The 14089-nt window shown below is 35.3% G+C and overlaps 1 protein-coding gene across 1 annotated transcript; it reads right to left on the bottom strand.

The window, feature by feature from the left end:
• Positions 1-607: 607 nt before the first annotated feature.
• Positions 608-6960, bottom strand: LOC110940076 (probable serine/threonine-protein kinase PBL7). The gene is made up of 5 exons (XM_022181632.2): positions 6696-6960; positions 4611-5524; positions 3789-3978; positions 2200-2591; positions 608-1100 (listed from the first exon to the last, which is right to left on the bottom strand). Exons 1-5 carry the CDS (start codon positions 6808-6810, stop codon positions 825-827), a joined length of 1887 nt encoding a protein of 628 aa, XP_022037324.1. The 5' UTR covers positions 6811-6960; the 3' UTR covers positions 608-824.
• Between the last annotated feature and the right edge of the window lie 7129 nt (positions 6961-14089).

Raw genomic sequence — 14089 nt, 5'->3', positions numbered from 1 at the left:
AAATCCAAAACACCTACCTCTTGCATCTCTTTTACGGGCCACGTAAACATCGGAGATAAAACCATACGGCTGAAAAGCCCTCCATAAAACATTTCTTGTAACTCGGACAGATAGGTTCTGCACAAAAAAGGTCCATTCAACTCCGTCACCTCTGGTTTTTCTGTTCTTCTGGTACTGCACATTAGACCATGGACCACCATTAACATGTTCTCTCTCATCGTCATCCAATGAAGCCATTGAGAAAACCACGGACAGCCTATGCGGCGAATGGACAATACAAGAAACCAGATAGAATGTTAGGTTAGATCAAGTTGAGCTCCAATGAGTCGATCGATTAAACCCCACACGCTAACCAGATCCAAGCATTCATCGTCGAGCACACATAGCGATCTCCGGGCGGCGAGAGGAAGAGGAAGAGAGTCAAATTAATTAATTAACGGTACTCTTATTATTGTGTTCCTGCACTACCCACATTACTCAATCTCTCCCTATATGATATCAGTTTCTACAATTGGTAGGAGTGTGTTTGACTTTTTAAAGTCAAAGTAGCATATGAGTTTTTGTGGTACAGGATGCTTGTTTTTTTCCTCAAAATTTTATTATATTTCAGGCAATAATGCAATGAAGTGCAGATCTTGGTAAATTTTATAAAACTTTATTTTCCACCAAAAGTACAAAATATATAACATATAATGTCATTATTCCTCAACTTTTCTATCCTATACCAAGAAAACAATGTCCAAAGTTTTTAGTTACCGACTCCGTTTCGATGCCATAAAAACACCGAACGCCCTTCTCATATGAACAAAACCAACCGTCAACGATTACACATCGGGTTTCTTTTCATCAATTAATCTTTGAACACGAGAAGCCCTTCTAGAAGCTTGAACGGGGTTAGTTGAGGGTTCATACTTTTGCAAAGCAAGATAGTTGAGAGCAGTGACCACATCAGCAATTAGTGGTCTCATGTGTGGTTTTTCTTGAACACACATTGCGGCTATTGCTAGCGCTTGATATAACCCTCTAACCGGATATTCACCTTCTAGAGCCGGGTCCGCCATTCGCCAAAATTTCCTTCTATCTTTAAACAACGGTCGTGCCTATTCAAAAAAAAAAAAAACAAATATTTGTTAATTTAAAATTATGATCTTCATAATGTCAACATATTTAAATAAAAAATTAGCCTGCTAAAGATCTTTTCGGGTAACTATGAGAACCCGTTATGAAAAACAGGTCAATTCGGGTTGTGTTTATCTATGAAAGGAGAAATGGGTTCTAACATGTGAGCGAAAAGACTTATAGAACTAAAGGAAAAAGAGTCAAACAGGTCAAAAAGAGGGCATAGTTGTTTAGAATGTATCCAAATGATAACAATCAAAGAAACATTAACTAATGATAACCCAAGAAAAAAATAAGAACAAGACATCAAATTATTCATAAATGTGGCCCCCAAACCCTCACAATGTTTTAATCAACTTTGAACTTATAGTAAATAATCTTTTTATTCTAGAAAGTCAAATGTTGACCCTAGTCCAACAGTAGTATTTCACTTCAAATAATCATTTTATAAGGGACAATTGCATATTTCCTTTTAAAAAACTGCTTAATTGCGTATTTACCCAACTTAAAATTAAAATTGCATATATCCCTTTCTTAACTATTAAAATTGCATATATCCCTTTCTTAACTATTAAAATTGCATATATCCCCTCCCTTAACTAATAAAATTGCAAATTTACCCATTTTAATTTATTTCATTAAAAACAAGTTATATAATGACTTTTTACCCTTATTTTTACTAAAACTTAAAAAATATATATATTTATTCATTTTTACTAGTTTTTGTAGATTTTTACTAGTTTATCGGTTTATTTCAGTGTTTAAGTTTTAGTAAAAGTAGTAAAAATGAATAAATAGGTATTTTTTGTAAAGAATTGTGAAAAATCCACAAAGACTAGTAAAAATGAATAAATTTGTATTTTTTTAAGTTTTAGTAAAAATAAGGCTAAAAAGTCATTATATAACTTGTTTTTAATAAAATAAATCAAAATGGGTAAATTTGCAATTATATTAGTTAAGGAAGGGGATATATACAATTTTAATTTTAAGTTGAGTAAATACGCAATTAAGCAGTTTTTAAGGGGAAATATGCAATTATAAAGACTAATAGAACCAAATAAAAAGGAAAAAAAAACTTACCCAATCAACAATATTTTCCTCTAGTTTAGGCCTTGTATTATCCATTGCTTTCCGGCCCGTAATTAGCTCCAATAACATAACCCCATAGCTATAAATATCTGACTTAAACGTGAGTTGTCCCGTCATTGCATAGTCAGGAGCACAATACCCGTAAGTGCCCATCACTCTGGTCGAAACATGAGTTTTATCTCCAAGCGGGCCCACTTTTGCCAAGCCAAAATCCGATAATTTTGCATTATAAAACTCACCTAGCAAAATATTTGAACCCTTCATATCCCGATATATAACCGGTGGGTTCATTTTGTCATGTAAATACTCTAACCCTCTTGCTGCACCAGCTGCTATATTCATCCTCGTGTTCCAATCAAGCCGTTTTTTGTGGCGCCACCGACCTGCCGAAAATATTAAAACTTCAAAAAAAAAATGTTTACCCCACATGATTACATTACTAAAAAAAATAGATATTTGATTTGTATAAATTTGTAAACTAGAATCTTTAGTGTGATGTACCAAAGTCAAACAAACTACTTTCAATTTCCAAAATCATGGCTTTATTAAAGCAAATAAAACTTACTGTTAACAGATACCCATTTGAGAAAAGTAGCTAGTGGTTCAGCATAGAAATAAAAAATAATAAAGAGTTAAATGTCATTTTAGTCCCTGTGGTTTGGACAATTTTGTCAGTTTAGTTCAAAGGTTTCATTTTTCGCCTGTGGGTCCAAAAAGGTTTCACAGTTGCCATTTTAGTCTACCGGGTTAACTTCATCCATTAATTCTGTTAACGAGAAGGGCAATTTGGTGATTTTATAAGGCCGAATTGCCCTTCTAGTTAACAGAATTACATATAAAATGACCGAATTGCCCTTCTCGTTAACAGAAAAAATGGATGAAGTTAACCCAGTGGACTAAACCGGCAACGATGAAACCTTTTTGGACTCACATGCGAAAAATGAAACCTTTGGACTAAACTGACAAAATGGCCCAAACCACAGGGACTAAAATGACATTTAACTCAGTAATAAAAAAGCGTAAATAACTTAAATGGTTCCTTTAATTCACAGTTGTTGTGAATTTGGTTCTTAAGTATTTCAAAGGGTAAAAACTGTCATTTTGAAAAATTTAACAAACCTTTTAATATATGTATCTATAACTACCTATAACACCATAAACCATTTGTGTATTTTACTCGATAAAAAGGCACCCGCTGTTCCCACACCCCAAAAATCTTATTTTCACACCCCTATACCTATAGGACCCGTATAGGAAAATGTTGCACAAAAAAATGTCAGAGAATGTTTTTTTTGTCTCCATCTATACGACCCGTATAGATTGTTATACGACCCATATAATGCTATACAACCCAAACCCCATATAATGCTATACAACCCAAACCCTATATAATGTTATACGACCCAATATTTTCTCCATCTATCTATACGAGTTGTATAGCATTATACGACCCAATATATGTTATGTCAGAATATTCTAGACATGCCATATAACCCTATACGAGCCGTATAGAAGGTGTGGCTTTATTAACACCCATAGAAAACTTAGAAAAAGGAATTTTAGAGAGTGAATGTGAATACCATGTAAATGATCTTCTAAAGAGCCTAATGGCATGTACTCATACACCAATAATCTGTGTTCTCCTTCGACACAATAACCGATTAATTTCACAAGATTAGGATGATCTGCCATGCTTAACGTTAAAACTTCAACGACAAATTCCCTAATCCCTTGCAACCCATTGGGATCCAATTGCTTTATAGCCACAATCTGCAATTAACAAAAACGGTTAACACTTCAATAAAAAGTTATAAAATCAATCACTAGACGGGTCAGTTGGGTTGACCCACCAAAACTTTTTTTTTTTTTGTTCATTTTTTTTATTTTTAAATTAATGTGCCACTTATGATGCAAAAACAATATCAATACAATAACAATTTAAACCTTTGAAAAAAATATATAAGAAGGTTGTATGCATAAAATTTGACTTTCTATAACTTTCAACCCGTTTGACTCATTTTCCACGTACCCTTTTGAGTTACAAAAACAATATCAATACTATAATAAATCACTTTGGGTGACTTTTAACCCGATTGACCCGTGCCTTTTAGCTATACTTTTCTATTGACATGTTCAGGGGCGGTTCTTAGAAGGCCCGTGCCAGGGCCACGGCCCTGGCAAGTTTTTCGGCCGTAGTGCTAATTTTCCGCATTTCGATCGAAATTTTTTATATATACTATGTTCGGCCCGGGCATTTTTTAGTGCCCGTGTCTTTCGGCCTTGGGACGTTCAACGGGCAAGATCTGCCACTGGACATGTTAGTGATTCAACGCAACCCTAATCAACCCACTAAAAAGTAAATGTGTCAAAACTGTACCTCTAAAAGACCGATTTTCACTAACCTGATCAGAATCTTCGAATTTTCCCTTGTAAACTTTGCCGAATCCACCTTCACCCAAGAAATAAGCAGCTTTAAAATTATCAGTTGCCTTCACTAACTGTGCATATGTAAACGTTCGTGCTTTGTTCACCGGGCTTCCCTCTTCAGGGGACTTATTCTTCCCAACAGACCCGCTAGAAGCCGATGATTGACTAACAATTTCTGCATTTTCCTTCTTCACTTCATTACACTGTTCGATTTTTATTGTATCGTTTTCCTTCTTCACTTCATTACGTTGTTCAATTTTTGTTGTACCATTTTCCTCCTTCACTTCATTACGCTTTTCGACTTTTGTTGTATCATTTTCTTTCTTCACTTCATTACGTTGTTCGATTTTTATTGTATCGTTTTCCTTCTTCACTTCATTACGTTTTTCGACTTTTGTTGTACCATTTTCCTTCTTCGCTTCATTACGCTTTTCGACTTTTGTTGCATCATTTTCCTTCTTCGCTTCATTACGTCGTTCGACTTTCATTGCATCATTTTCCTTCTTCGCTTCATTACGTCGTTCAACTTTTATCGCATCATTTTCCTTCTTCGCTTCATTACGTCGTTCGACTTTTATCGCATCATTTTCCTTCTTCGCTTCATTACGTCGTTCCACTTTTATTGCATCATTTTCCTTCTTCGCTTCATTACGTCGGTCGACTTTTATTGCATCATTTTCCTTCTTCGCTCCATTACGTCGGTCGACTTTTATTGCATCATTTTCCTTCTTCGCTCCATTACGTTGTTCGACTTTTATTGCATCATTTTCCTTCGCTTCATTACCTCGTTCGATTTTTATTGCATCATTTTCCTTCTTCGCTTCATTATGTTGTTCGACTTTTATTGCATCATCTTCCTTCTTCGCTTCAACGTAGACTTTTGTTGTGTCTAGGTCACAAAAAACACCAAATTTCAATCGAAAATACTTAAAAGACACTTAAAGCACTAAGTACTTAGAAGACACTAAAAGCACTAAAGGATAGAAGTTTACTGATCTTATAAGAAGATGACATGTTAACTATTAAAATAAGGAGAAAAAACCAATAAAGTAATAAATATATCAGTTTTCTGTTCATGTATCTATCTTACAAAAAGTCACTATCACTTAACTATTTAGCTTGAAAGTGATATTGATTCACCAAAATCACATAACCACCCCTGATTGAAAAAAATAGGTTCATTACAAATAAAATAAAAAGTTTATAAGCAATTTTCCAAAATAATCATATAATCATAAACATGGGCCGTTCTACGTGCACATTTTTCTTTCTTCGTTTTATGTATCGGATACCTCCGAGCAAATATTAGGATACCTCTGAATGTATAGTTAAAAAAAATCCATTTTATAAATGTACGGTAAAAAAAAAAAACTTGTTCAAATAATCACATAACCGCCCCTAATAAAACACGGTTTCATTACATATAAAACAGGGGTATATAAAGCAATTTTCATCTATCCTTTGATGATCAATTTTGCTAGGGCTACTATTAAAGTAACCATTTGACCCTTAAATAATCATATCATCACACAATTCACACATCCAAACTTCCCTTAATATCATATCCAATGATCCTATTTGGGTTGAAACACAATTAAATTTCAAGAATTTATATTGTAAGCAATTTTCAAGTGCTGAAAGTTGTGACCGATGAAAAAGCATCAGCCATTAAATGATTCAAGATCAAAAGTTTACAGCTTTTTATCATCTGATGATGTCACTGATGACAACAAACATAAGCTACAAAATCTCAATAAATACAACGAAAAATTAACCTAAGTTAAAATCCAATAAACACAACAAATAATTATCAGATCATGCACAAATTAACAGAATCATCATAATCAACAATTACCCATCAAAGATCAATATTCAATTATTCTAGATTCTCAACTCAAAATCCAAAAAAAATATATATATATATTAACGGCGTGCATGCTACAAACAAAAAAAAAAAACCCTAATCAAGAAACATTAGAAATGAAACAAATTTACAATTTTGAACAAATGATCTTTCATAAAGATGAATAATTTATGAATAATAATACATACATACATACCAGAAGATTGGGTGGGTGTAGGGCTTGATTGATCGTCGAGTACGTCGTCGTTTCGCTTGTTTTTGGATGATTTTTTGGCAGAAGAATCTCCCCCAGCGCAGAGGAAACAACCCATGCCGGTTTTTATATATTTGTGCACTTGATGATTGTTTGTTTGTTTAGAAATGATGATAATAATAATAGTGGAAATTAGGGGCAAAATTGATGGAAATTTAAAAAAAAAAAAAATGTTGTTTTCTGCTCTGCATAAACCAGAGAGAGGAGAGTTTATTGCAGGTTTATAGAGAGAGAGAGGGGAACTCAAAAGGTATAAATATAAATATAATATATTTGGTTGGTTATTAATCAGTTAATTCCCTTTTGATTTCAAAGATAAACCAAAGACCCCTTTAACTTATTAGTATGATAGTGGAAGATTAACTATATCATATAGTCATTTGAAAAACATAGAGTTTATAAAGAATTTACTTTACAATTAGTGGGATTTTTCGTGCTCCCAATTCTTAACACTACTAATATGATATACTCACAGTTGGTATAGTAATGAAAAAAGATATGTCTAAGAGGATATCGACACGTATTTTACATCGATTGAAAATTTTAAAAATGAAATGGGTTAAGTCACGGTACTATTACCTTACCGGCACTCGTTATAGCCTATGGTACCAAAAAAATCTATTGTATATACAATTGTTTTCAGCGAATTTTATGTTGTCACATTAAGAAAACCATAAAAACAAATACAATATTGGTACCGGTGTTATCCGGACATTGTCGATTCGGTTCATCACAATAAAATCAACTAAATGTAACCATTTCTAGTAAACTTTTATTGAATTGTAATGGGGTCACTTTATATAAAAAAAAACTAAACTGCGATGAAACTTGGACGACATGTACGCTTGTGTTTTGCAATAGGTTTGTCGCAACAGCATACTTAGAGTTTTATAAATACTATTCATTATGAGTTGGTGTGTGTTTTTATATTTCTTTTAATTAATGTTAGAACTACCTTGAGTGTGGATTATAACTACATGACAACATTTAGTCCGCGTTATTGTTCGTAGAAGAAGTTCATGACTCGTTGGCCTTCTACTTTCACACAACATTGTTTCTTCAAGGTTTTGTCTATTATTGAAAATTCTCCATTTATGTTGAGCTATGAGTATGGGTTCTACATCACTTCTGGTATAGTTGATCATCATCTTAGATTAACAACGAATCAACATGTTGTTAAGCTATTACATCACCAAATTGCTAATCGTATATACCCCCCCCCCACCCCAAAGAAAAAAACATTAGCTCTTCAGGTGTTATTAAACATATAGGAAGGAAAACCTAGTCGATACGATATGGATCGACCCCTTTTTGAGCCAATTTTTCTTGCAATCTTCGTAAAAGATTTAATAGGAATAGAAGGCCATAATACAGTGTCAGTTAGAGAGAACTCTCATTCATCGTCTAATGTGTTAAGATTCCAAATCTTGTTTCTTAAGAGTTAGATCATTCCTTGACAACTTTATGAATGTTAACAAACAAGTATTTGAAACATTGTGCACTAGAAAAATAGTGGAGCTCAGGTGTTTGGGAGTTGGGAAATAAGGCACAATTTTGTTCAATAAAATAGAGCAAACTACAATTTTACACTCTGTGGTTAACAGGCAGGATCAACTTTACACCCTATTTTGAAAATTAATCAACTTTACATCCTCTCATTTGCTAATTGTATCAATGTTGGACACTGCTGTCTAATGACATCATCTTCCTATTAGTTTGAATGTGAAACAACATTTGTACCCTTCTTTTTACACCCTATTGTTTCTAATAAGTCACAATTTAAGTCATCTTTTTCCCCAAAACCTCAAGAGCACCAAAACACTAAGTCCTTCAATTTTATGCCAAACATACAAGGAATTATCAATTATGCACGTATCTTTGCACAATAACTTAATTTAAAGCTACACTTGGACTTGCACAGAGATCAAAAATTCAAATGGATTGTGGTGATGGTGGTAGATCATGTAAGTTGATGAGGTTTGGAGATACTCACAACAACAACAATGGATTAGGGTCACTGTGTGTTCCTCAATCTTCTGTTGTGTACAATAATACAACCCTAATTGTCCCCCTCAAAATCACCATCATCGTCACCATATCAATTGTGGGACTTTAGCATCTGCAATGATGGTTGAAGATCATAATTTGAATAGCAACAATAATGTTAAAGCAAAGATCATGCCTCATCCTCATTATCCTCGTTTTTTATAAGCTTATCTTAATTGTCAAAAGGTATATTATATATATATATATATATATATATATATATATATATATACATTTTTTTTCTAAAACCCTAACTTGCCTATAGATTGTGTTTTTGAAGAAACCCATAAGTTACTTTCTTTAAAGATTGCATTTTTAAGAAACCCATAAGTCACTTTGTTTAAAGATTGCATTTTCTTGAAGTATTGTGGGGGTGGAATCTAATACATATTTTGTTTTATTTATGTAGCAGTAGGTGGTTGGATGTCGGAGGGAGGATGTTGTGAGTGTGGTTTAGGTGGTTATCTGTAAGACCCATACTTAATATATAAAGTATTTTATAAAATTTTGCATTATATAAATATATAATGCTAATACCAAATCCTTAAAAACATAATTTGAAGTTATTTAAAACTTCTTAAGTATTCAAAAATAAACATTTCTACTTGTTTACAATATTTGGTTTGTTAGGATCTGAGTTTGGATTAATTGTGTTTTATGTTTGAATTAAAATGAAAGATGAACAAGTAATGCAGCGGAATATAAATGGAAACAAACTTTGCACACAATCAAACAGGAGAATTGCTTTTAACACACATTTTCAACAAAGAACCGAATGATTGAATTTATTTCAATAACGATTACAATGCATGCATGTAACAAACTCCCCCTCAGCCTGAGCTCACAGTGATTGTTCGTACAGGAAGAAAAGTGGTGAAGAGCTAATAGAACAGTACAGGGTACTGTTCTATTTATAGGCACGCCCAAACCACTGTGGCATCTTTGCTGACGTCACCATGAAAGTGACATCTAACCTCCTAACAAACTCTAACAACTGATCTAATATAAACACTGCTTATGCTAACTACTGATTACAATACATTACATAAAAACAAACTAAACTACTGCTTTATCCTTCCACTGTTGTGAATCCAGCAGTACTTGATATATTCAGCAGTGCTTGATCCATAGCAGTAGATTGATCAACAGAGCTTTAGTCTTTATCAGTCTTTGACTTGATCAGCAGTTGTAGGTCAGCAGTTGTAAGGATCAGTGGATTGGAGGTCATCAGATGTTGAAACCACTTTAAAGGGGAGAGACTTGTATACATAACTTCTGCTTATTTTGGATCCACTGCTCTGATCCAGTTTTGGCTTTAATTATCTGTTCCTCTAATAGGGTTCAATCCCAACAATCTCCCCCTGGAACAGATAATGCCAAAACCCTTCATTATTGTGGAACTTTATTGCCACATCAATAGTTCCCTTATTTGTCCTTTGAGTTGTAACTCAAAGTCTAAGGCATCTGTATCATCTTCATCCCTGCACAGTGGTAGATCAAGTAGATCCTGCGGATCTTCAACACTTAGGCCAAGTGCTTGTTCCCTTGAAATCTTTTTCACTTCTCCACTAGACTTGATCACAGTCAGTACATGGGTCAGTGTATCAGTTTTCCACTTTAGTACTTTTGAGTCTGGTGGGTTTCTTGGGAGATTTTTATTAGATGAGGAGTTTGGAGATGCTGGCCTGGCGATGACTGACTGAGCCAGTGCTTTGAGCTTGAGCAAGTTCAGGAATATCAGTCATCATTTGTTTGTAAACCATTTTTATAACTTCATTACCAGCAGCTATTTCTTCTGTTGTCTCTGCATCCATTTGTTTTTGCCTTCTTCTTTGATAAAGAATAGCACCAGTTGGAGCAGTGGCTCTCCTGATTTGCAGCTTTGGTGGTCTTGTTGAAACCTCTGCTTCAGGATAGTCAGGTTTTTGAGGAATTTTTGGATTTTTCTTTCTTAATTCCTCCAACTTTTTGTAAGTGGCCCTGACTTTGTCTTCTTTCTATCTCATCACTTGGTTTTTAGACCCAAACTCAGCTGTTATTAATTCCTCTTTCATTCTCCTCAGCTTCAATGCCTTATTAGGTACATTCTTCTTGTACTTTGCCCAATCAGGAGGAGTGTGTTTGACCTTGTTCTTAATCATTTCTTGAATCCTGGTTGCTTCACTTTCAAGCTCAGGAATGGTCCATTCTTTATACATGTATTTTTCTCCCTTGTATTTCTTGTAAGACATAATGTTATCAGTGTAGTCTTTTCTTAGGGATTCATCTGCTCTTTCTGATATTTGCTGACAAACATTTTTTGCAAATTGTTCCAAAGATCTGACTTGTGTGAGCAGAAATTGATAATGCCTTTGAATTTCTTTGTCAGATTTCCCTTGTGAACTCCTTTTAGAGATATCCTCTGCTTGTAGAGCCTTGATTTTCAAATATTCTTCAATATTGTTAGGCCTGGGATATCCTCCAACTGATGGCAAACTCCTTTTAGCAGGGTCATCCTCAAAGTAGAAGGATTTGATCTCTTCTCTGACTGCTGTAAGCTCTAGAGGATATTGGACACCTACAGGAGTAATATCAGTGATTGGCTTTTGAACCAGAGCTGATGAGAGAGGAACAGGGTTTGGTATAGTAACAAGTGATAGAGGTTGTGAAGATGTTGGTGGTGGTGAAGTATCATCATCTTTCAGAATTAACCTTCTCCTTTTTGGTTGAGGAGAGGCTGATGATGTTTTGGATGGATCAGTGGTGGTGATTTGAGTGGTGGTTATTGTAGTGGAAGTGATTGAAGTGGGAGGTTGCTGACTAACAGTTGTTGAAACAACTAGTGTTTCAACCCTGTTGCCATTACAACTGATGATGTGTCATCAGCTGTCTTCTGCTTTTTGACAGGAGGTGATGGTGGTGAGATTGTTTTTGGTGGTGATGGTTGTTTTGGTGAGGCAGTGGTTGTAGTGGGAGCAGTTGTTGTGGTTGAAGTGGTGGTTTTTAGTTTAACAACTGCTGAAACCACTGAAGTACCAACAGTTGTTGATACAGCAGGTGTTTCAACAGCTGTTTGGGTGGAAGATTGATGCGTGGAGACTTTAGTAGGTTTAGGAGTTTGCTTTGTGGGTCTGGATGGTGTGTGTTTGGGTTCCCCCACTTTTCTAGTGAGATTTTTTTCTTTTTGGCTCAGGATTTTTGTCATCCTTTGGCTCAGAAGTACCCTGCTCATTCAGCTCCATAAATGCTCTTTTCTCCTTTTCCCACCTGGATTTATCCTTAGCCTCTCTATCCCTTTTTACACTTGCTTTTGCTTCAGCAAGTACATTTGTGGTAACATCAATCTTTTTACTATCATCTGGCAAGGGAATGTCTTTAGTCATGCTATCTTTTTGTGGTTCAATATACAAACCATCTTCATATCCCCTCTTTTTATCTTCTTCAATTTCTCCCCATTTTTGGCATTATCAGGTGGTGGATTATCCACAAAGATAATAGTGGGAGGAGCAGTGCCAAGTGGTGTTCAGGATGTGGGCCTTGATAGCCTTGATATCAGCTTGAGTATCTTTAAACCTTGACTCCATGAGATTTCTGATCTTTTGGACTTGAATCTCATGCTATTGATCAGCTAATTGTCTTCGTTTTTGGAGCAATGGTTGAAACAAATTCCATAACTTATTTGCAGCAGGTGCAGGTTGTGCAGGTGCTTGAGCTGGAGCAGCAGTGGTTGGTACCTTTTGAACTTTCAACAACTGTTGCAACATATCTTTAATTTCTGCAACAGAGGTATCCAGTTTGTCAATTCTGTCCGTCAATTCTCGGTACATTAAACCATCACCCAACTTAATGGGATCATCTGATTTCCCACTAACAGTGGTTGTAACAGTGGTTGATTCAGGGAGTGTACTCCAGAAATCATCCACTGATGCCCCTTTGTCTTGGAACTGGGGACTTTTTCCTTCAAATTGAGAAACACTTTTTGGTGAACCAGTGAACACTGGATACACAAGTGTTCCCAGAGAAGAAATTGCCTCCAAGGAAGTCTTATTGATGTAACCACTGTCCAAATGCAAACCAGTGGGTTCAACACTTGTAGTGGCTGCTTCACTTGGACTACCACCAAGAGTTACTTGTAACTCAAGGGGTGTAACCTCCTCAGGTGTTGTTGGTGGGTTAGCAATGATTGATACATCAGACCCGGTCACTTGTTGAGGTATGTTCTCATTGACAGGTGATTGAGAAGGACTGGTTTGTGTCTGGTTCAAATCAAGAGCATCCAACAATAATTTTGTTTGTGGGGGAATTGTGGAGGTGAGGTTGGGTGTAGAAAGAGAATTGGCCCCGGGCATTGGGCTGTGGATGATGGAAGCAAGTGATTCCAGAGCATCATATTGTGGTGTCCCTATATGTACAACCTGTTCTTTTTAAGAAGAAGCAGGAGGAGTTTCAGGCATGGGTTGAGATCTTTCTTTCATCTGCTGTAAGGAAGTAGCAGCGGTGGTTTCTTGTGACTTTTGTGTTGTCACTGGCAGTTGCTCTGGGATCTCATCTTCCAGAGTTGCCCTTTTTGTAGGTTTGGGGGGTTTTTGAATTTTCTTTTGTTTTGGCTTTTTGGTTATTTTAGGTGTGGGTTTTCACAGCAGTTGTTTTGCTGCTGTGATCACCTAGAGCAGTGGGCTCAGCAGCAGATACCTGAGGAGCAGTGGTAGCTGCTAAATTCTGCTCATGCACCTCTGCTTTGTTTTGCAAGGGGTTGAAAGTCTTGTAAAAGTTTCAGCGGTTAAGTTGTTTATTTTAAAAGAATCACCTTGAGTGAGCACATGTGCATCATCCTTTCCAAATTTCTTTTGAAAGTAATAGCTTAAAAACCTTGGAAATAATAAGAATGATTTTGCTGAAACATTTTTGACTAAGTCATCAAAGATTTCCTAGGAGTAGTTAAAATTTTCATTTTGTAAAATGGCATATCTCAGGTATTGAATCCTTAATGGTATCTCATTAAAAGTAGTTGTTTTGTTTGAAACACACATCAACAGGGTATGGAATAAAAATCTTGTTGCAGGAGGGAAGTTACATTTTTGTAAGGTATCCCTCTTTATTTGTTCTGCATACCCTCTTTCAAGAAAATCAGTTTGATATTCATTTTTTGGGAAAAAGGTTTTACCTTGCTGATCATCAAGTTCGAATACTTCTGAAATGGATTGTGGTGTGATTTTGAATGTTTTACCCATCAGAGAGGAATTAATGGCTATAATGTCTTCACCTTGTGTTTCAAGAGTAGCATTTTTCCAAAATTCTCTCTGGATTTTCAG

The sequence above is a fragment of the Helianthus annuus genome, chromosome 1 (assembly GCF_002127325.2).
Source record: "Helianthus annuus cultivar XRQ/B chromosome 1, HanXRQr2.0-SUNRISE, whole genome shotgun sequence".
Classification (NCBI taxonomy): Eukaryota; Viridiplantae; Streptophyta; class Magnoliopsida; order Asterales; family Asteraceae; genus Helianthus; species Helianthus annuus.
Note: the sequence above shows the minus strand (reverse complement) of the source record. Positions and strands in the feature narration are given on the sequence as shown.

What these genes read in the sequence shown, in the direction of transcription:
- LOC110940076 (XM_022181632.2), bottom strand. Translation starts at nt 6,810, where the DNA reads ATGGGTTGTTTCCTCTGCGCTGGGGGAGATTCTTCTGCCAAAAAATCA. An exon ending in AATTCGAAGATTCTGATCAG is followed by an intron (nt 3,979 to 4,610) that starts GTTAGTGAAAAT and finishes TGTTAATTGCAG; the next exon opens with ATTGTGGCTATAAAGCAATT. An exon ending in TTTAGAAGATCATTTACATG is followed by an intron (nt 2,592 to 3,788) that starts GTATTCACATTC and finishes TATTTTCGGCAG; the next exon opens with GTCGGTGGCGCCACAAAAAA.